Source organism: Anomalospiza imberbis, chromosome 3, assembly GCF_031753505.1.
Source record: "Anomalospiza imberbis isolate Cuckoo-Finch-1a 21T00152 chromosome 3, ASM3175350v1, whole genome shotgun sequence".
NCBI classification, from domain to species: Eukaryota; Metazoa; Chordata; class Aves; order Passeriformes; family Viduidae; genus Anomalospiza; species Anomalospiza imberbis.
In genome coordinates this window covers 97,081,420-97,105,160 of record NC_089683.1, presented here as the reverse complement: position 1 = coordinate 97,105,160, position 23,741 = coordinate 97,081,420, and the positions used below count along the sequence as shown (strand labels likewise).

The 23,741-nt window shown below is 40.0% G+C and overlaps 1 protein-coding gene and 1 long non-coding RNA gene across 5 annotated transcripts in view; one reads left to right on the top strand and one right to left on the bottom strand.

Moving 5' to 3' along the window:
• The window catches only part of EPAS1 (endothelial PAS domain protein 1), a 76,731-nt gene that overhangs the window by 2,555 nt on the left and 50,435 nt on the right, over positions 1 to 23,741 (bottom strand). For 2 of the 4 annotated variants that reach the window (XM_068185891.1, XM_068185888.1), the window contains exons 3-15: positions 21,810 to 21,961; positions 21,133 to 21,217; positions 20,515 to 20,633; positions 20,217 to 20,419; positions 11,959 to 12,065; positions 7,113 to 7,260; positions 6,145 to 6,353; positions 5,633 to 5,820; positions 4,662 to 4,772; positions 2,530 to 3,014; positions 1,297 to 1,435; positions 1,089 to 1,206; positions 429 to 611 (exon numbers count right to left, since the gene is read on the bottom strand). In XM_068185891.1, coding sequence (XP_068041992.1) covers positions 429 to 611; positions 1,089 to 1,206; positions 1,297 to 1,435; positions 2,530 to 3,014; positions 4,662 to 4,772; positions 5,633 to 5,820; positions 6,145 to 6,353; positions 7,113 to 7,260; positions 11,959 to 12,065; positions 20,217 to 20,419; positions 20,515 to 20,633; positions 21,133 to 21,217; positions 21,810 to 21,961 — 2,247 coding nt within the window. Of the gene's footprint in view, positions 1 to 428; positions 612 to 1,088; positions 1,207 to 1,296; positions 1,436 to 2,529; positions 3,015 to 4,661; positions 4,773 to 5,632; positions 5,821 to 6,144; positions 6,354 to 7,112; positions 7,261 to 11,958; positions 12,066 to 20,216; positions 20,420 to 20,514; positions 20,634 to 20,742; positions 20,789 to 21,132; positions 21,218 to 21,809; positions 21,962 to 23,741 lie in introns of those variants that run through there. The other 2 variants (XM_068185889.1, XM_068185892.1) reach the window with 2 other exon arrangements.
• LOC137471505 (uncharacterized) overlaps positions 1 to 23,741 on the top strand; it is a 73,405-nt gene that overhangs the window by 41,102 nt on the left and 8,562 nt on the right. The window lies entirely within an intron of this gene.

Here is a 23,741-nt window from a genome sequence, read left to right as displayed (position 1 = left end):
TAAATTGACACCACTCCTCTCATATGTTAAAAAGAACAGACACACGTCCCCTTTAATTACTTATTTCAACATTTAGAAGGTACATGTTAAGACTCTAACTTACAAACCTCCATATCAATGCTGTAGCCAAGTTGTTTAGTATATAATAATCAATTCTATAATAATCAATTCTATCACAAGACAAGAGTATGGATGGAGGATGACAGGTCCTCCAAGGTGAAAAGGTGTTAAGTGTAACTGAAATGAACAGTAAAAATATTTTTTTCATATATTACAAATTACATTACAGTTTCACACTTAACCACAGATTTTTGTGCTATATTTTGATTTTTATCATCCTCCTCCTTGTGTGTTTTTTATTTTTCCGTGGAATCAGTATTGGAACAAAATACCAACATTTTCCAATCTCTGTGTTTGACAGCTCTTACCCGATGCTTTATGAGCTGGCTGGACACTGTAGTCCTGACAGTGGGAACTATAAAACAGAGGGGGAAACGCTCCTGCCTTCACATTCTCACCCGGACTGTCACAGGTGGGTTGATGCTGCTGCTGCTGTTGCTGCAGTTGATTCATTGGTTGGCTCAGACCTCTTGAGTTACAGAAAAATTCATCTGTTATTTAAATAGTAGGGAAAAAAAAAGCTAAATGAAGCCAGTGCAGTAATTATAGTAGATAATACATCTTATCACAAAGAAAGTCTAGAAGTAGCCCCAGCTCTAGCAGTAGTACTGCAGTCAAGATATGCTTGTGTAAGGAAACACAGTGTTGTAGAGAAGCAGTATCTGTTCTAGCTCTGAGATATTCACACCTTGGATCAGCAGGAGGTAAACACAGCTCCATTAAGCTGTTTTCTGTTCCCTCCTAAGCAAGTGTGTGAATATATGTGGAACCAACTAAATGGTATTTATCAAATGTACCTTTAAATTGTTCAGCTCTTAGTGTTACAACTTGATCTTTAATTTTAGCTTAATGTAATATTTACAGAGCTTATTTACATTTCCTTTTGAGAGAGCTTTTTTCCCTATCCAACCTGTCTTAAAATGGTGTTCCAATATGTAACACTGCAAAACCACTTTCTTTTGTCTTACCAGTAAGAACACCTGTGCTGAGAGACTTCTTTTCTGTAACCAAGGAACAGTTTTCCCCCTTGAGAAATTTCATTCTCTTCCACATTAGGTGAGATGGGTTAATGACAGATGGATCTACCTAGAATGAGAAGGGAAGCAAAACAAACAATTACACTGATGACCATGGTGAGTCCAAAGTTGTGAAGGGCATGCATTAAGAAATTATTACCCCACTCAGCTGTTGCAAGGCTTGTTCTTCATAATCCAGCTGTCGCTTCAGTTTCAAACTGTTAGACAGAGCAAGTCTTGCTGGGTTTACATCTATGCCTCGTTGTCCAAAAGCATCAAGGGGCCTGTGGTGAGGAGATCTTTGTGAGTGCACAGGAAGGCAAATCAAAATCATCTGGTTCATTTACAGATTCTTCGTTCATTAAAAGACATTTAAGGTGTCTGAGACTTGCCAGTGGACAGATCTCAAACATCAAATGGTTTTATTTCCTTTTATTAGTCTTCCCACCATCTTTAGAAACTTTTGACATTTGGGATCAAAGACTTATGAAAGTTTAGCATAAACAGCCCCTAGGGATCTCCAGGCAGACAAAAAAATGCTGTGGAAAAGAAAGTAATGTAATTCTTAAGAATTGGATTTGAGAGCCATGCATGTCCCCTTGCTTTACATACTGAGTATGAACACACAAGTTGTTGACTGGGGACAAACCCTTTCTTTCCAGATGCATATTCAGATACTGGTATTTCTGCCAACAAGAAATTCAAAAAAGCAAACCGCACAGCTTCACATTTTAAAATGATCATTGCTGTTTTATGTACTTCCTGAACATGTCAGTGTGAGCAACATTGAAAACTCAAGAGAAGAAACAGAGTTTCTCTCCACAGAGAAACTTCTAGCTATGAGGCAACTTCTAGGACTGTGCCCTCTGATCTTCATCTCATCACATACTGTTCACATGTAAGAAAGCAAACAAAAAGATTGTAGAAAAAGAGCCTGCAATTTAAGTCTTGGCTGTAGTATTTACATATGCCAGTAATAATGTACTTTTGCTCCTCTCTCTTCCCCATTTTCTGTTGTGCAGAAAATATATGCAAGGTAAGAAAGTATGAGTGTGTCCCTACTACTGCTGGACCAGTAAGTCTTTTTGGTACTGTTCTTAAATTGCATAAAGTCAAACATGCTTTGCAAAATTACTGGTGTAATTTTAACCGGACCAGCAGGAAATTCATTTGCCTATCCTTACAGGCAATGAAAAATTAGCCCACTTCTGCTTCCTTCAGACTCCTGCCACTGGGAGAGCACCACAATAATTTCCCCAGAGCTGCAATCTGATGCCTATCACAAAAAATTGTTTCAGCTGAATTGAGAAAAAATTTTCAAGATTATGACCCTTCTCATTTCCCAGAATATTTTCTGGATAAATATGCATAGTTATACCACAGAAACATGTACCTTTTTTTATATATGGGCACTCTCTGAGAAGTTATTGGTGGACCTGAGGGGGAACTTGATAGGGATCCTGAGTATTTATCCATGAGTCTCCATTTTGCAGGAACATATTCTAATGGGGGATCAGGTGGCCACTGGGTGTTTGATCTTCCTCCCATCGAAGACAGGGGAGTGCTGGCTTGGTCATGGTATGGTGGCAGGGATGGCCTACTCATATTGTTAAAGAACGCCGATGACAGGGACCCATGACCAGAGTTAATTTTTTCATTTGATAGCTGTGGGCAATATTTCTCTGGGAGGAACTGATTCTGTGAAGTAGGAGCGAGGGGTTGGAAGATGGTACTCATGCTACTTAGATGCTGCTGGGTATTTTGTGCACTTTCAGAGAGAGGACTTTCTTCTTGGCAGATGGGGCTGAGCTGGAAATCTTCTCCATCCATAGGAATGTAAGGAGCCAAGGTTTCAAGGTCCAGTTCATTAAAGTCAGTCTGTGCAAAGACAAAGTAAGTTCATAAAGAAACTATAAATTAGTAATAGTCGTGGCAGTTAGTGTGATATGGAATACTAACAAAGCTGAAACACCACTGTATGCCAAATTTACCTAATGAAATTGGCAAAGTCCTATTTAAAGGTGTCTTATTTCTATGCTAGCATAGCATAGCATAACATGTTCATCATATCATCAGCAGCAAAATTAAGACAACAAACTGAAGGAAAAAACCTTTCAGAGGAGCAATATTTGTTAAAGCAGCTTGCATGCAGCCTCCAGCATCACTGTGATCTGAAGTAGATGCTGTTTCACTAAGCTTTGAATAACTTGTCTGCCAAGACTCTACAACATGGGGCATGTAGTTCAACCTCAGGCTTTTTCATGTTAAAATAGAAAACACAGCTTTCTCATAATCCAGCTACATAAAAAAAGGTGTCTAAAAATGTGAGGGTTGAAAAAATGTAGCCAGAAGGACATTATCAAACTTAAATATGTATTCTGTTTTTCCCTTGGAGGACTAGTCATACCTACATTCACTTCTCTTGGCATTTGACCAGAGCTGAACAGAGAGGATAATCAATGTTGGCCCCCCAAACCCTGCAGCACTTTTATAATACTCATTTTTCCCACCAAAGCAGCTGATGTGGTGGGAAACACCTGAGCAAGCAGATGCTGAATCTGACAATACTGAAGTTTGCACATGTAAAGTCTTGCAGTGATTTTCATCCTGCTCCACCCTTGTCTCCTCTCTGTCCGCTCTTTCTCTTGCTTTCATTTCTATGTCCAGACTTAGACAAAATTTCTTCAGAACATGGATTACAGCCTACCTAAGCCTGAAAATTGAAGTGTTGGCTAATGGAAGTACCTAATTTGGGCCCCAGCATCCCAAACTTTGTGTAGGATTAATAGATAGAGATGAGTGTGAGGTCTGTGCTACCAATCAGCAGTGCCTGTTCCTTTCTCTCGACTATAAAGTATAAGCTCTTCACAAAGGCATTTCAATTAAGTATCTAAAGTTAAATAAGCTGAATCAGGCCCACACCTTTTATTCACTAGCTCACTTGCTATAATGTTGTAATAGTGGGTTTATTTATTTATAGGGGAAATTTCTACACTTACATCATTATTAGAATGCAGGAGTTGGAGACTGTGTTACTTTATGTGCACGGAATTGTCAAGTCTCTCTGGAAACTTCCAAGGGGAAAAAGAGGAAGCATATATCTAAAATGAGTTTTCATTTTGTAGTTAAAGGAGATGTGTGCTACGAGGGGCATTCCTCTCTCATTTGGTTGTTTTGCAAGAATTAGTTTATTTATATTTTGTTCTAGAAAGGATGTTTACTCATTAGTAATTCGGCTGCATTTAAAAAACAAATTGCTGCTGTTTATATTCCTTATCCAATCTACAAATTTTGAAAAGCTCTCTGGTGATCCATTCTTCTTAGCAGTGCCACCACAGTGGCACTCCAAACCTCATATTTCATAGAATTAGGGACAGAGATTGACATGGCAGCTCTTGGAAGTGGGCTGTTTTGTTAATATGCATCAATATGCTGTATCCCAATATCTGCACACACAACATGCAGCTGTACTGTCTACTAGCAGGAGACTGATCTTGGTGGCTTTTGGAAGAGGGAGTTCATTACCTGGGAGGTACACTGACTTTTTGATTCTGTGTCCATGGCAAAAAGTTTTTCAATCACCTCGATCTTAAGGTCTTCATCCACAGAACTGTAATAATCTCCTGGGCTGCTGGGCTGCATGGAAATAACAATTTTTTCTAAGCAGGAAGACAACCACAGTACTGGCTTAGCATCATGTCATTTATACCATGCTGTTATTCAGTAACAGATTTTTCCTATGAAAAGTGAATGGCCAGATGGTATATTTAGGGTGCTCAGAACCCAAAACTGTCCACTGCCATCAGAAACTTTTCTCTGACACAAGATCATCAGTGCAAAACATATGTACCCATTACAGGAACCTAGCTGTCATCCTGTTTTAAATATTTTTTGGCAACTTAGACCAGGAACAAGAAATGTACATCATTAAATACTTTTGTCAAGAAAGAAGACGCTTAGCAATACCGCCGTGCTTTTCTTAAGACTGGATGCCCTCCGGTAAGAGTGGCTCCAGCTCTTGGGGCCAGTGCCATGGAAGCACATTCATTTCTTCAGTGGGAGACTCCAAGGAGCTGCTCTCAAAAGCCTGACTTGGCTAAGCTTCCTAAAAGCTATAGCTTCTGCTTAACAGAAGGAGGATAGGTCTGGGGCAATGATCCCAGTGGCCACACAATTTTACATTGGCTTTTTTATAAGGCTAACTCCATGAAAGTTATGTTCTCCTACTAGTTGTTTTATATGTTACAGTAATTACTAAAGGGACAGCTGGGAGACAATGAGGACTGCAATGTGAAGTCAGGATATTGTTCCCATTTCATAGTTTTGCTATTAATTCTTAAAGCATGATGCAGTGTAGGAAAAATAAAGATACTCTGGGCCTTGCTAGGAAGAAGTGAGTCAGGAGTGCCAACACAAAAATGTTGTCTATATATATATAGATGGGATTTGGATACAAAACATAACATGCTTTTTAATGTTTTTTAAGCTCTTCTTACCGTGGAACAGCTACTGTTGCTGCTTGCACTTGGAGTACTGCTTCCAGGTGCAATCTGAGGCATTGTAAAGGATGGTATTGTCAGTGTTTCACCTTGAGCAGGGTGGCTTTTCACTTCCATCGGCCATGCTTTGTTTGGTGTCAAAACAGCATTGGTGAAGGCAGGGGCTTCCTCAAACTTCTGTGTTCCTGGATGGGGTTTTAACAACATTAATGAATACTTTTAGCTGGTGCAGTGTTATGATATAACTGCAGCTATTCATTAAAAGCAAACACTGCTCCTAGTTGCCATGACAATAAGTTGGCATAGACTTAATGCACATTATTTAGTCAGCAAGAAAGCCTGATTCTGCTCTCATTCACAGAAATTTTCCACTGGTGTGAGCATGTGGGCTCTTTTAGCCTTTACTCCCAATTTGTACACACAGCAAACAGACCTTGTCTACTAAGTTTCTAAATGTAGGCTCACATGTGGTTCTTTGTTGCACAAAAATAATTTATACAAATACTAACCAAAATCCAGGGAAATAATGGCATCACCAGGTGTTGGTGCCAGCTGAGCAAGTTCCTCTGGTTCTTCCTTTAGCTTAGTAAACAAGAAGTCACTCTTCTCTGTCACAGGGATGCCGCTGTCATAGGCAGCATTCATTGTCAGCAGGTGGGGCTTGAAGAGTGATTCTGTTTGGTCCATGGAGAACACAACGTCGTTCTTCTCAATTTCACTAATGAGAGAACAGGTTTTAGGCATTTTGTACCATCAAGATGAAAGATGTGGATAAAGTGGGCAGTACAAACTCCCTGAAGCTGGGGCTATAGGAGCACTTTGGCCTCTCGGTTGCATGCCAGGCTCTCGACAGGCAAGGCACAATTCCAGCGTTGCTGAGCACCACCATTTCGGATAACGCAGAGAGTGTGGTCAGGACTTCTGTGGGAATACTCAGGGCTTTGTTGCTCTGCTTTTTAAAGGGATGTAGTCAAGGCTGTAATGACCCAGACTATCACTCAAATAAGTATTTCCTATTTTGGCCCCAACTAGGACCAAAAAAACTTGAGTTTTGCCAAATGAAGGCAAAACTTCTGATTGGTCCTGATTTTTAATCCTGTAAACAGCTTCTCCTAGCAACATATGATACAGTTACTACTTAGTTTTATGTCTTGGTCACAGCACTAGAAAAACAAAACACATTAGCAGTTGTGTTACACAATAAAATCTTCGGTGCAGACCTTATTCTCTGTTGTACAAGCACAGCAGCCACTCTGCAGAGGAGAAGGGCTGTGGTGTATTTCAACAGCTCATATGAGAACAGGCATGCCACATTTTTCATCGATGTCTAACATCAGTAAACAAGACTGAACAAACATGACTAAACTGATTTCAGAACAACACCGTTGAATAAACAGACCCTTGAAAAGTTCCTCCAAATATTCCGTTTCTCCAGCATGTGAATGCACACGTGCTCTGGTGTGTCCCCTAAACCCACCTCAGCACGTAGTTGACGCAGACGATGCACTGGGGCTGCAAGTTTCGGGTGTTGTAAATCACTGTTCCTTGGGTCTCCAGCCATACGTATCCCCCGTGCTTGGCAAGCATACGGTACTGGCCCGTCACTACTTGACCTTTTGTACACACTGAGAAAAGGGGGCAGAGATATAAATAATGCATCAGGACAGGAACACACAACGTGTAACACTTGTTCTAAATACACCCACTTCTGAGTTTTCATTATGTGGAAGTGCACTAAGGCATTTGTGGACAAGGGATGTACTTTGGGGAAATGCAGCCATTTTAAACATGAAAGGAGCTGTTCATTTGAGGCTTCTACTCAAGACTGAAAATTTGAATTCTGGTATTGGAGTTTTTGAGATGGTCTGAATCTTCAGATCAGAATGTGGAAAAAATTTAATATAATACCTCAACAATGCCTGCTGACTGCATGTTTCTTGAGTACCTGTTGTAGAAGTGACAGGCTCCCAGACTGATCTGTAGAAAAGTGAATTTATTGAGGAAACTACAGTTTCCTTATTTAGGTAATCGATAAATATAAAAATCAGGTGATTTAAAAGCTATATTCGCTAAGATTTTTTTTTTAAATTAAGACCTTATGGTAGCAATATCACTCTTAAAAAGGTATCAAAAGTAAGAATAGTAAACAGGACTCTTTTTTCTAGAGAAAAAAAAAAAGCTGAACTACTGTATTTCTCTCTCTGGTTGAACTGTGTTGTTCCTCTGCAAGAGTTTGGAATTAGCAGCCTAGGAGAAACCAAGACCCACACGACCAAATTAAGTAGTGTTTGTTTAACTGTTTTTTTGAACTATCCTGTATTTCTCAAACAGTAAACTGACAATAGTACAACTTGGTTTAAAGCTTCTAAATGTCTGAAGGGTGAAATCTGTAGCCCTGCTATCCCCCATTATTTTGTAGTAATTGCAGAGAACGAGTTTTCAGTGTGGAGCTTTGGACTTCTGAGATGTAAGGTTTTATGATGTTCTGTCTGTTGTAATTCAAAGCTGTCAGTGAAGGAAAAATAATGTTGATCAATGGCAAAAAAATTAGGGCTGGAGTAGACAAGCAGTACTTGCACTAATAAGAGCTTGTACTTGTAAGCAGACATAATCCCACTGAATAGCAGCAGAAGTGGGAACTGGCCAAACTAAACCTTTGACCACACATTGGCAACCTTTCCTTTTAATCAGCTTTTACATACAAAACAAGTATGCCATCAAACTAATGCCCTAGAAATAATGCAATTTGACTCAGGAGGACTAGAAAATTGATACCATGGTCTTTTTACAGAAAAGTTCCTTGTGAATGTGGCCATTAAAAGAAGCTAGCTATTGTCAGCCTCTCCTATATTGCCACCATACAAATGTACAAATCCAGGCCTGTGAAATACAACAACTGTTTTGCAGATAATTGTTGCCATGTTTATCCTTCTATTTCTGAAGTTTGTTTGTTTTCTTTCTAGGAGTATTTAATCATCCTTCATTTAATTTATTTAGACAAAGTAGAACATTACTTATATTGATTAAATACTTCTGGTGGAACAAAATCAAAAGGCTTTCATTTCAAAGTGTTTTAGTGACTGGACTGTTCTGCTCTGCTTGTGAAACATAATTACACAGCTTCCTAATCATCAGCTCATCAATAAGAGTCACAGTGTAGGCGCCTGTTACATTACAAAGAAGCTTTTTACTGCTTTAATCTTTTTTATTATTATTATTCAAAGCATGTCATGTTCTGATATAATAAAGTACAGCAGAATCCCTCCAGGGGGTAATCTCATAAATTACTAATACACTTGTAACTGCTGACTTTGTTATCAATGCTACATTTAAGGTTCTGTCTTCAGAGTGAACTTCTCATGTCTCTATTTTTTAAACTTTTTATGAAGTATACATTACCTGTATCTGTACAGAACTAGTTACATGTCAATGAAATAGGCTCCAATTATATTCCTTATCTTTGTGTGGAGAGAGGGGGAAGGCGGGGATGAATTTAGTAGAACACAAAACCATGATTTCCTTGCAAGGCTTGCTGAACTTCTGCTAACTGGTGGGCACTGTCAGAATTGATGACTGCATTATTGCAAGGAGATATACTCTATACATAGCATACGTCTAATAAAAATTATTGTTTAATAAATGCAAATCTGCTGAACATGAATTTTGAGGTGGCTATTTCTGCGTACAAAAGGATGTGGCCAGGGAAAATGAGTAAGTTCTGTATAGCCACATGCTTGGAAGAACAAGGTCTGTATAAGCTCTATACCTGCTTGGTTACCCTGCATTACACAGCATCTCAATGGCATACATGATGGAATCCAGGCATTTCCTATTTGAAGGGTTTACGTGTGTTTTGTCAAGTTACAGCTTGCTGTCACTTTGTCCTTGTGGTTGTTCTCTGACTTGGTAAGAAGCCTGATGGTCCTAGAAGATGCTGTAACTCTTTATCATAGAAAAACTAAAGGGGTCAAATTAGCTGGCAGTTTAAACTGATGGTTCTGTTGTGGGAAATTGCATTTATCACAGCAATAGACTTTGGTCCTGTGCTTCCAACAGTAAAAAGATAATCCATGCTGATCCTGTGCTATCATAAATCCTATGGAACAGTTTGATCCTAAACATTGATAACCTGTGCAGTGTCTTGAGGACTTCTGCTGTTGTAACACCACCCCTCTAAGACTTATTCTTGCTCTCATTCTGCTTCTTGATAAGACCTTGTACCCTGCAGCAGGTTTGCAGGACATGGTCCTTTTCAGTGGGCACAAGTGACATCTGGACATACAGCCTGCACTATGTGAGGGTGATTGCAAAGCTGGAGTGAGGAGCAACATCTGTTAATGCCTGGTCATGGTGGGGACTAGAAACCCTCCAAAAATCTTCACATGGACAAGTAACTCAGTGCTCCCATTTAATTAACTAGATAGGGATTACCACCAAGGGCTTGCTCACCCTTCCCTTTTCTGTTACCAGATGGATTGCCAGCTCCCAGTTCATTCCCTCCCAGTACTGTCTCATTCTTAGAAATCAAATTCAGTAATTCTAAAGCACCAGCGCAGCTCACACCCCTGATTTCACAGGATGACTTTCAATAGCCCAGCACAGGATATTAACATCCTATCTATAAATACCACTTATTCATTTTTACTGGTAAAAACACTAACATATTACCTAAGAAACAATTTTTAAAATTACATGCCCAGATAACTCTCACTGAGTATGGGCTGATTTATTTTTTTAGTTTAAGCAGCTTTGGAAACAGGATGATTCATATCAACACTGTTTTACAGCACAAAACTTTCATCAATGCCAAAGAGTTTTTCAAGAAACATTTCAGCTTAAAACTGTCCTGAATCTTTGCCAATGGAGCTAACCCCTTAAGGTCAGTCAGCTATTCTTTGCTGCAACTTTTTTCTGGGAAGTACAGAAATACTTTCTATAAGTCTGTTTGGTGGCCAATTCCCTTTAGATGTGACCTAAGTCATGGGCTTTTTCCTGAGGACAGAGGCCTTGATCACAGCAACTACAAGGTGTGTGGGGTTTCTTTTTTGATCTTGTAGGTTCCAGTCTAGCTGCATTGCTTTGTTTCTATTAAAAGAGCATCTGCAGACGTTTTAGTGATTTGCTGCTTAGACCTCTCCAGTAAATTGGTTCTGGGGGGGCATAACAGCCAAGGGTGGGAAATGCCATTTGTACATTAATGCACTACCTTGTCTCCAGCCAAAGCACTAACTTCTTAAGGACAGAGACTGAAGATTTAAATCCAATTACTTTAAGACACCTGATGTGAAAGAGATGAAAATTATAACTGTGTGGCCTGCTGAAGAGAGATCTTAGATCTGATCTCTGCTCCCAGAATAATTCAGATACTTTACTTTAAGAACAACTAAAACTGGCAGTTCCCATAGGCATAACAATAACAAGAAGCAGCTGTTCCTGGCAGTAGGTATTATTTGTATAATGAATATCCTTTTAAGAAATCTCCTTGCACATCTACTTTGGATGGAAAAGATTGTTGTTATTTGGTAGCAAAAGAGGGACATTCAAAAAAACACTGCAATAAGCTCTTCCTATTTCCCTTTAGCTCTGCCTGCTGAGTCCAACAGCACATGAGAAAGATAATCATAGAATGGCTTGGGATCTTTAAGGAAACTTAGAGATCATCTAGTTCCAGCCCCTGCAATAGGCAGGGACACTTTCCACTAGATCGGGTTGCTCTGAGCCCCATCCAACCTGGCCTGGAGCTCTTCCATGGATGGAGCAGTCACAGCCTCTCTGGGCAACCTGTTCCAGTGCCTCACCACCTTGATACTAAAGACTTTATTCCTAATATCTCACGTAAATCCAGCCTCTGTCAGTTTGAAGCCATTCCTCCTTATCCTGTCACTACATGCTCTTGTAAATAGTCCCTCTCCATTCTTCCTGTAGGCTCCCTTCAGGTACTGGAAGGCCACATTTAGGTCGTGCCAACCAATACCTTTTCTTTTTGAACAATCACAATTTTCTTGGCCATCAGGAAATGCCCTTCTCACCAGGGCAGAACTGCCTAACTCAGCTTTTCAAATTTTCAGGTGAACTTTGCACTGTACCTTAGAGAGACAGTGATTCTTCTCTCTAACATCCAAGTTTAGTTTTAATTATGGCAAAACCCAGGCCCTCTGGAAGGACCAGCAGTAGATTTCAGCTAGATAAGCACAGTAACCTGGTGTAAATATTGCTCTTGGAGAGTATCTGTACACAAAATGCATGTGTATTTTCAAGTATGTATTGAGGTACCCACAGTTTATGCTTTACATGAAAGTGACAAAAATAAGAATGTGACTTACAGTTCTGATGACTCTTGGTCATACTCTCCGAGTCCAAGGCATGGTAGAACTCATATGCTGAACGACCCAGCAGCTCCTCTGGATGATATCCAATCAACTCTGTTATTCTTGTCCAAGAAAAAAAAGTATTTAAAATTCAGGTCACTGTAGCCTTATGCTTACATGTGCAGGGCAGCTATCAGCTCAAGTTCTTAAACTAACAGAATTAAAAAAGCAAAATGAGAAATTCTAAGCTTCCAAACACACGAGGAGCTATAGAGGACTTCTGATCACATTATGAAATATCTCCATGTTAAGAATAAACTGCCTTGTCCTACTACTGGAATAAAAATTCCTAAGGATGTCAGTGTGAGCACTTCAAATTTCCCTTTGCCTATTACATGCTATCTCTAATAGAAGGTATCAACTTCCATTACTGACAGAGTTCTCAAGCTGCTCGCTACATGCGGAAAGTCCCAACAAGCACCATTCAAAATCAAATACATGTGAGGCAGGTAGTGGTAGGTGCCACCAGGTTTAAAAGTATGTGTACATTTTAAAAACATACACAGAAGGTACTTTAGGTACTGCTTTCAATAAAATAAAAATGCCAGGTGAGAAAGTATGGGCAGTTAAAAGGAAAAAAAAATGCTCATCTACTTAGTCTTTTCTCAATAATTTGAAAACTCTGGCACATGGATTAGGTTACTTGGGTGACTAATCCACAAACTAAGTAGGATTTTACACAAAGAAAGCTATGATCTCAAAAACTAGACCTGTTTTTATCAGAGTCTTTTTGAGGTAAGGCCAGATTTCTCACAAGCTGGTTTCTCACAACCAATGAAAATAGGTCATCAAACTGTGCAGATGATTTTCTCTAATGAGGGGGTGGAAGACAAATATTTTATTTCAATTGGAAATACCATCACACACAGCTTTACAGGAAATATAGTAAGTTAAAAAAAGTACATAAAAAGTTAATTCAAAACCAAAGATTATCTTCTGGTTTACAAGACAGTGGCACTCTTGACTGCATCTTCCTACCTATTATAATTCTTACAATAACCTGTGATACAGAGAACAGCCGCACACAAAATTATTGTGAAGCTGTCCTAAACCTTTAAAAGCTGGGAGTTTTGCAAGGAATGGTCGCATCTTGCAGCACCTCACAGCTGTCAGAAGCAGTGCCCAGGTTTTATGCCACGTCACTAACTCACTCAGAATGGCTGTATCTGCCACCACTTTTGATTTGTAGTGTTGTTACTATTAAGAGACATCCTCAGGTTTGTGTGCTCCCTGGAAGGACAGCTTTGGCCCAGCCCTCTAGACACAAGCATGTCTTTACAAGACAGACATGTAAATACTGTGAAACAAACAGAGCAGGAGCATGGCATTCATCTCCTGGATCCCCCTCCAGCAAGGAAGGCACATAAGATGGGACTATCTTGTGTATGGCTTGAACGCCAAGGTATTGAGTCAGCTTTTCCGTGCCTCCACCTCCACAGAACTCTATAGCTCATAGCCCCAGGAGACCTTGGTTTTGTCACTCTAAAAACTATTCTCTGTCCTGATTTCCATGGAAGAAACCTGGGTTTATAATACTTAAGTTGGGCAAAAGCTGTAGCTTGTATTGGGTTCCCCTCAAAAACTTACTCTTCTGTTTGTGTTTCCAGTTTTATTTACATTTTAAATTAGACCAACAAAAAGGAAATGTTTGAATCCAGGTTTCAAAGAGTTTTTTTACTCTCTTCACTGACAAGCTTCTGAGCTTTTAAATTGCATCCCACTCAAATCTAAATTTTTTTCTGAAACCACAACTGTTTTTTCTTTCTTATTGAAAAGTATTTCTCATAATTAATCGGTCATCAAAGCTGAATCATCAGGAGAAAACAACAAATACTGAAGGAGCCCTAATAAAATTAAGGCTCGCAAAATACAGTTGCTGCTTGCCTTTATACAACCAGCTGGGACACAGTGGTGTGTGTAAGTGACCAGAAGCTTTTGCCAGGACCATGGTAAATACATGGTCTTTGAAATCAGAAACTATGGTCTTTGGCTGTAAATTAGCACAATACCATAAAGCCATTCCAGTTAGTTTGGAGCTCATTGCAAGGGGAGTGATTTTAAAATTCAAGAAGTTGAGTATGTAATCTTAATGCACTCACTGGGAGCTGAGAGTCAAGTGGGGGTTGAGCAGGGAGAAGGAAAACAAAATGAAGATAATGGGGAAAAACCAGAAGCACTATGTACCCAGCAGCACCAGTGCAAATCCAAACCCTTCATGGAAGTCGCAATGGAACTGAGGTAGCAAACAAAAAATACATGTTACAGCAGGCTGAGGGACTCTTCTCATATAGGAATTGCAATCTCTATGCAAAATTTATATATTCCAGTCCTGTAATTCCCCTTCTCATACTGCTCCTTGCTGTCCATAATGAGCACCCTTACTATAAAATTGCTCTTCTTGTCATTCCATGGCACAGAATTACTTGTGGTGCAATCCTGATGTGACAATGTCAAATCTAATTAGATCTAATGTAATCTTGGATGGAAGTTAGCAAGTGGTGGTAGTATCTTTTTACTACAAGCAACTACATATTACATGAAAAGATAAGATATCAAAAAATTACCCACAAACCCCACAACATTGGCCAAGTTCTAAACCCATGCCTGGTAACAGTGAAATACTAATGAAGAGTAATTGTTTTAAAATAGTTACTTTAAAAAATAATAATAAGTGGCTAAACAGTCTCTATGCTTTCATTGACTGATCAGTTCATCTGTTAACACTGTTCAGATTCATTCCACTTCTCTTTGAAGACTCCTCCAAATGACATGATTTAAAAAAGTAGAATGTTCCATTTTCCCACTCACAACCCCCCCTCCCCCAAAACTGGCTGTCAGTGTTTCCTAAATACATTTTTAAATACCACTATTTTATGAAAAACAATCTCTCTCCAATAGTTGTTGTTATCTCCATCAGTTTCGGGTGCATAAATTGGCAGTTCGCACCCTTCTTTATTTCTCCCGTGGTGCTGCTGACCCTGAAAAGCTTCAAAAATATCTTGTAGACTGCAGGCTGTGCAAGGCTGGAAATCAGGTTAGAGTATTCCATGCCACATTATGCACCAGGGTTGAAGTAGGCAGCTAGCCTTTTATCCATCATATCCATCCTGTGGCTCTCCCAAGATGTTTGTGGAAGAAGACTGGGCAAAGCCAAGAGCCTGACCAGCCCCTGGGCCAGAAGGCAGCGAGTGCTTTAGCACAGGTCCTTGTAAACCTCACCTGAGCCTTACTTTGAGGTTTGCCAGGGAGATGCACCCTATAAACTTTGTGTGCTCTCCACAGGAGCCTTCTAGCAACACAAAATGCCAAGTGAACACACAGGGGACTGAAGACGTCCCTTGGAGCTATGAGAAGGAGGAGAACATAGCTAAGAAAGTCAGGAAAATGTCTAGGTCCCATAATACCAAAGGATCATTTACACAACTGAGTTCAAGCACAAGACTTCTACTTTTGTTTAGACACCCGACAGAAAATTGCTCTTTGTGCAAGCTGTGGAATGACAAAATTAGAAAACAAACTGTATGGTGGTTTTGGATGGCATTCCTGTCACTGTAGGCTTTGTGTTTCCTTTGCATCTGTAGAATGCTCATTAGTAAGATAATAATAATTTTTTGTTGAAGATGACAGGTGGGCTCTGAGGCTGTTTATTTTCCTGTTACTGACTTGTTTCTGAGAACACAAATACCTTTGGGAAAATCTTAACTTTTGCCAGACTGGCACTTCAGTTTTCTGAGCTAAATTTGTCATCATGATGTACAGAGGTCAAAATCTCAGAAAATACAGTGAAGAGGTGGGCAATAGCCAGCTGCAGTAGGAGATCTATCCCAACTGCCGCCACTCAAATATGTTTTGAGCACCATTTCAGTTTCCTTTAAATATACAATATATATAAGTATCTTAATATTGAATTTTTGGGACATGGAATTAAATTTTGTGCTTAGGGTATGCAATTAAGAAACAAACTATCTGAATCCCATTTCTAGGTTTGTACAACTTTTCCCTATTTTATATCTTTGAGACATGGCAAAGCAATCAAAACTCACTGCTTCAAGGCTGTATTTCCTACAAGATGAGCTAGTACAAGTATTTTTGTTTTTCTTAAAATTGTGCTTTTCTGTCCCTTTATAGGAGCACAGAGGTTTTTATTGTATACCACTTCTTGAGTTAAAATAGTATGGTAAGAACCATCAGGACTGAGAAGTCAGGCTCTGTGAAAGACTGCTGTAATGTTTACTGCTTATAAAAAATAGTTGGGTGTATACTCATCATGCCCTGTGTGGACTCTGTGTGTGAGGATGTGGATCTCTTAACAAAGTCTTTCTGTATTCAAACTGTTACCAAGTTATTGAAGTTAAATTGGTCTTGAGAGGAACAAACAAAACAAAGTTATACTTAAAGTGGAACAAGTTAAAAAAAAAAAGAGGGAAAAATAATAAAGCCCAACACAGGCACTATGCCTGGGGTAAAGCACTCTGTCAGCCTGCTAGAGCAGGCAGTGGGGCAGTCTTGCCAACTAACCACACTTCCTCTCAAAAATATTAATGGCTGCTTCTACTCTAGCCCTGGCCAATGGGAAAAAAAAAAAAAAAAACCCAAAAAAAAACCAACCAAAAAAAAAAAAAAAAAAAACCAAAGCAAAATGAAATGCAAAATCTTGGGACCCCTTGCTACTACTGAGCAGGATGGATGGCCTGGTCAAGTGTATCTGCTCTGCAAGGCAAAAAAACCTACATGTATACATGAAAATCTTCACCAGGACTGTCACTCCCACTCATTTTGTCTACCTGAATCAAGGTTTTGTTATTAACAAAAGAAGTAGGTCATGTTTTACTCTTAAATATAACATATACCAAAAGTCAGTTTTGCCAAATGAGGATCTTTGGCTTCACATATCACCACTTCACTCATTTCCATACTGCATTTTCCCCTGAGCCAGAATGAAAGGACAGGAGGTCCATTCAAATGCTTCCCTGCATTCCCAATGAACTTAAAAATATTCCCCAAGTATAAGTCAAATGGCAAATTGACTAAAATCCTCATCCAAACTCCTATGCCTGCATATTTCTTATTTACTGGGACACAATAAAAACTCAGTTTCCTCTCAGTTGGGCACAGCCTGGATGCCACATGAATATTGATATGGGAAATCTAACTGGGACCAATGCTATGGCATTGCATCTTCCTGCTCCATCCTATTCTGAATCACCACACATCCTCTGCTGCTCCTTTTGTCTTCTTCAACTCTACCATTAAAATGTCCCAGTTAAGAAAAAGAAGAAAAGGGTATATAATTAATTGGATTTTTAGTAATCAGGGACATATGATCCCCCACAGCAAGCCATGCCTTCAAGTGTGAGCCAATGCCACCAAGGTAACAATATTGCCTTTGTACAAAGATATGCCTTTTCTTCTGACTAAAACACCCTCACTGGCAATCCTTCCTGACACAAAAGCATTGTGCAGCTGAACTAAACCCTCACTTGGATTATTAAATTGTACCACTGATTAGCATTTCTGTATTACAGCTAAAATAATCCTTCCTGTAAACCACTTAGCCAAGATAAGTGGAGCAAGGGAACAGTTTTAAATCACTCTCCAGGAATGGCTGAAACAGGCATTTAAGAGAACAATCCTTATTTTCATATCCATGGAATTATTCATATCCACGAACCTTTCACTACAGGCTCATCACCTTGCAAAACTGTCTTAAGAATACAAACATATCCCACCCAACCACTGGCAAGTCATAGGCCCACATACATAATTTAGTTTTGGAAGGCAAATTATATGGGCTACTGTCTCACATGTTTTAAATGATGGCCAGTCTTGCCTGCTTCATATTTCATCTACCCTACGCCCTCCTAAGGAAAAGTCAACTAGTTTTTGTCACAAAATGCTGTAAGGTAGCCAGTCTATATTTTGTATGTTGCTTTGTGATAGACAGTGACTGTGAGCTTTCCTAAGGAGATTATACTCAGAAATCCGAGAGTTTCTTTGACTGAGTGCTTTGAAAATAAAAACTTAATGCTCCCTGGAAGCAGACCTGTCCACAGCAGATGAACTGCAAAGAAGATACCAGGACCACTGCAGAAGCCTGGTAGAGGAGGCACACTGCCATCCATGATACCAGCTCTAAACTGGAAGCACGCTGTCCCTTAAGGAGCAATGAGCTGTGTGAGCCCTGCTGTGTCACTGCAGAAAGAACAGAGTATGTAGAAAAAAGTTTAGGCATCTGACTGGCACATGCTGCCTTCCCTCCTCTGCTCCCCAGCCTGGATTTACATTCCTAGCATAAGCTGCTCCTTCAATGTAATCTGTCTAGCAGCACTGAATTTGATAAGAACAGCTGAGTGTTTTGCATTTTTATGTGTCTAGTGTTGTGTCGCCTGCTGGAGAGAAATCAGCATCTCTCTAGGAGGGAAGCGGGGGCAAGGCGGATCTGCTGCAAAGAACCTGAAAGGTTTGTGAGATCTCCTCCTTCTCTGCCCTGGCTATCTTTTTGCAGCTTTACCAAAATCTGAATAACACAGGAATGAAACATCCAACCAAAACTATATAGTAAAAGATGTGCTAGTTTATAGTCTGGTTTTGGGAAAAAAAAAAAATCTTTAAAATCCCTACAAGTTCAATTCTCCAGAGGAAGCTGTCATATTTCACTGCCATTTGAAACACCTTCCCTGTAAATCAAATGTCCACTATTTAAGACAAGACATAATGTATCATTATTTTTAAAATAAGCATGTGTATCTTTAATAGGATAGCATCAGGCCCTCTAATTCTCATTTATAATGGCTTATGCATTAAGTCTTACAGAGACATGTGAATGCCACAATAAAGCAAAATCCTCTACTACTCTCCTGTAGCCTGTCACTGAATGGCCCCAGTAATTCTGAGCACATTGCCTTTAATAATGAGTCACTATCATATTGAGTCACTCCCCCCAGCAGCAAAATCCTATTGATATCTCAATATTTTCATGCTGAAAATATAAACAAATGAAAAAGTCTCATTGTGATTACCTCAGAGACCACTTCTAGTTACTTGCTGTGCAGATCTCAGAGAGGTCACAAGATCAGTCACAAGTTTCACACTCGCAATCTTGCTTTCATCCCCAGCTGCTAACACTGCAAGTTTATATGGCTGCTTCATCACATTGTTTAAAAAAATAATCTTACTTAGCAAAGTTTAAAAAAAACCTTCGAAGGTTGAAGAAATCAACAAAGATGTTGGTCCTGTGAGTTTCTGCATAAGTTGCAAGCATGTGTATAATCTTACTGATAATCCTCCAGGCCTCAGAGGTTCCTAGCATCTCTGAATTTCAGTAGACCAATTTCTTTAGGCAGAAAAGTTTATCTTAAATTCAGAGATTACCTCAAAAACCCCAAACAAACCCCAAATCCACAGCAGTGAAGACAGGATTTTCTGGGCAAATGGAGGACAGGAAGACACTTCATGGGAAGGGATCTCTGGGTCGCTCGCATGCACGGAACAGTTATCACAGTACACAGACAGGGAGAAGAGGTAGATGGCATGAAATATGCCATCCCAGAACAGTCAGGCAGGTGGAAACTAGAGGGATCTCCATTTTTTTCACTCAAGAGTGAAGTGTGGGGAGCAGAGGACAAACCCCTTGCCTGATCCAAGGTCCTCCCCTCCCCTTCATTTCACCACGAAAAGGCGCAGGGAGATAACCAATAAAGGCTATTTGCTTTTCATTGAGCAAGAGGCTGCAACTCCATTTCAGAGCAGCAGGTACTCTGGATGCCTTGGCAATTCCTGGTTAATGCAGGGCATAAAGTACTTGCCAGCTAACTGATAACAGCATCCTGGGCCAAACCAGCCATAAAACAGTCCTTGACTAAGGTCCGTACGGCATGCCCTGGGACACACACTCTAAAACAGGAATCCTGCATACCCTTCAGTTTGGTAAACCCTGAGAAGCTGACATTTGTGGCTCCAAGTCGCCTCATCCTCTGCCAGTAAAACTGAATTCCTCACTTGGCAGGATGAGGAAATACAGCAGGAATACAGTTTCGCCCAAACTGAAATTTTTGAGGTGGATTAAGTGAGCCACTAAATAGCCGTTTTGGTAACAGGCTGAATTTTCTTCTGGTCCTTGCTTACCAGGTCCACACAAAATATTTGGAAGAACTGCTTGTTTTGTTCAAGAAGATAAAAAACACCTCTGGAAAGGAAAAGCCAGTGGAGCATACCTGTCATCACAGTAGGTGAATTTCATGTCCATGCTGTGGCGACTCAGGAAGGTCTTGCTGTCCAGGGGAATATCGATGTTTGAAGGGTGCTGAATAGGCTCGCACATTATAATAAGGCAGGTGAGAAGAGGCTCCTTATACCCACACAGAGTGTGAGGAGGGCAAGTGTTATACACTTTAACTTGTCCAGTGCAGTGCAAAACCTGAAATAAGAAGAAACAAACTTAGGATGTACTTTCTCTCCACATCAAAATGTCTATTAGAATAAAACCCACTTAATTTGGCTCAAATACTGTACCTTCCATGTGGCAGACTTGAGGTTAACAGTTCTGCCTCTGTTGGTAACAGTGCATTTCATCCTCATGAAGAAGTCACGCTCAGTTGACATCTCTTTGCTTTTCTTTCCAAAGCCTGGACCTGTATAAGGAAAAGGCAAATTAATTTTCTCATTTTCCTTCTTGATTTCGTCTACTTTTAAGCATGAAGTATTCAACAGAAATAACAGACTAATTCTCAGATAATTTACCTGCAGAGACCATCAAAGATGCATGGACCATTGCAGAGCAGTTTGTAGAGCTCAGACCTAAAACTTTAGGTGGAACTTAAATAGGACTTTGTGCATTTTAAACCTATATTTTAGCTTGCAGCACATGAATCTTTCCACAGTGTTACAGCTGAAAACATTATACCAGTCTAAACTTGATGAGGGAAAATACTAAGAAAACAGTTCCTTGGTACTATCATATTTAAGCAATATTTGGCAAAACAAAATGAATCTGCAAGGCACTGAGTAGCAGTTAATGAACTCTAGGAACAACAATTCCTTTTACCATGACAAACAGATCTTTTTTGCTAGCCATTTACTTCATTTGGTTATTTCAGAAACAAACAGGGACTTTTGTATTTTCATTATTACCATTTTTCAGACTCAGATTCTCTCGAATTTCTTCATGGTCACATGGATGAGTGAAGTCAAAAATGCTGTGTCCAGTGAGTTCCACCTGTGTGGAAGTAAGAGCTACACATAGCAAATCAAAGCAACTGAAAGTATTTATCTATTTTTAAATACAATTGAAATGAAACTGCTCACTAGAACTGAGTGCATTGACAGGATGCTCACAGACAGAAATCCCATAACCCTCCCTTTGTTTATCCTAGGCAAAACTCCTCATTTTCTCCCCAGAACGATTCTCTTATCTTTGAATTTGCACAGTGAACAGTCAACACCTCTTGTTATTTTCGACACAGGACAAAACTCCCAGTCCATAAAGCAGAAAAAGGGGGACCAAAAAGAGCAGCTCTATCCCCTTTATCCCATAGTCTAAGGCACAAGTAGAATAATGCCTTCTCATCTCCCTAGTAAGATGTAGGAAGGCAACTTTGCAGTCACCAAAGACACTACAACTAGATAGGAAGGGAGAGGGAACCTGCAACCCATGTTGTCTGCTGGGCAGGGTACCTGGCTGAGAAATAAGATATTTTATTTCCAGTCTTTCTTGCAGTGACACACAGTTAGGTTTTCTGCATTTAGACATAAGAGTTGTTTCTATGAACTGTATTCCAAAGAGAGGAAAGCGTAAGGGAACAAGTTACCTGGGTAAGACCCATATATTTATTGACATTCTCTGACAGAAAGATCATATCTCCATCCTGTGTCACCACGGCAATAAATCCCTCCAAAGCTTTCAGGTACAAGTTGTCCATCTGCTGGTCTGCCTCTAGTTCATTCTCACTGTCAGCACATACTGAGGGGAAAAAAAAAAAAAAAAAAAAAAAAAAAGCATTTAAAGCCTTCAGTGCCCCAGCCAGCCTTTTTCAATGTAAGCACATCCGGTTACAAGGCGACAAAATATTTTTCTGCTGTTAAAATTTCCTTTCAGCAAACCTCTTCTGGTGGGGCCTTGAGAACAGCATATGAAAAGGACAGCCTTATCACTAGAAAGGCAGGAGATACTTTTCTAAATGTTTTGGCAAATGCAAGACCTTCTCTTCACCTTTAGCATGTTTCTGCAAGACATCTTTTCAGTCACTAACACCTGCAGATGCAAATGACTGAGGTGCATCTTCTTTGTGCACATTCTCCTGGCGACTTGCAATATTTATACCACCTAACAGGCACAAGGTAGAGGGCAAGCCTTACAAAAGGTACATAAATCTGTGCATCCCTAACAAACACCTAACAGGACTCTTCCATTAGGTCAAGCTTTCTAAGAAGTCCCAATACAGCTCCTACAAAACATGCCTAAATAGACCTCTTTACTCGGTACAGACACATCTCTTAACACTACTTTGGATAGAAAAAGTAGAAAACTGCTCCCTTGAAGTCGTTCTGGGTGAATCTCTTTGTCATCCCATAAATCTCAGTATTCCTCGGAAAACCACAGATCCATCTCACTGATACCTGCTTTTTCATCTGGAGACCTCAAGACTTCCTATATTCCTATATTCCTATAAAGTCTGACAAGTTTCATCACCCACCCACACTTTCCCTGCAAGGAGAGCCTCAGACTCTGCTTATGTCCTAGATGTTTGCCTATGCAGATTCACAAACCCAGTGCACCTTACTAATTTCTGGGAAAGACGTGCCACTAAGGCTGTGATAGAATATTTATTACAGCTGTTTTTCCTTTGGTTATACATCTTCCTGGTACCTTTTGGCTGCAGTGTAGTGACAATCGATGGCACTGTGATGCCCTTGTTGTGTGGTCCATCCCATGCCATGGGAGGCAGCACATGGCAAAACTGCAGGCAGCAGGGGAGGGGGCAGGTACTGCTCCTCCTGATGCCAGTCACACAAATGCCCATTTCCCTTCTATGCTTTTAAGCATGTCTCAGCTCCATGAATAAGAAGCTGTCAGGGAATGACATGCAGAAAGCTAGTATTGAAAAATTTCTGTGTAGGAGCTGGCCCATTAATTTCTTGATATGTTTTATGTGAAACTTCTGGAATTATTTTTTACAAAACCACTTACAGATATTGTATCTGGTCTGTGTAGCTCAGACATGCTGTGGTGAGCTTATCTTTACAGTTTTGTCAGTTAGCCTGCACATTTGTGATCAGTCATTGCAAATGTCATGGTAAGGCTCTGATTTTGAAGGGGAAAAAGCAAGTAAAAGAAGAAAAAAAAAAAACCACCTTATTGTCTCAGAATAAGGAATAGCCAACTCCAAGATCTGGGGCCATGGGTAAGTCCCATCTAGATCGAAGGTGCCCTAGAGCCCATGGCAGCAAGGATGGTGAGAGAATAGCTGAAGCGATTCTGCTCTATGTGCTCCTTCCTGGTGGCACAAGAGTGCTCCAGGCTGGGCCCACCATCAGTCTTGATGTCCAGAGGCTCCAACCATAACTGCATCAGCCTTACTTGCAAGAACAGTGGGACACAAATTCCTTGGAGAAGCTGCTCTCCTTAGATGGTTTAATGTTGCAATTTCAGCTTACAGTTTGTTCTGTAGTACACATACTGTTAGCATTTGAGAAAAGTCATTAATTTTTGTCCTTTTCCTCAAAGAAACAGCACATTGATG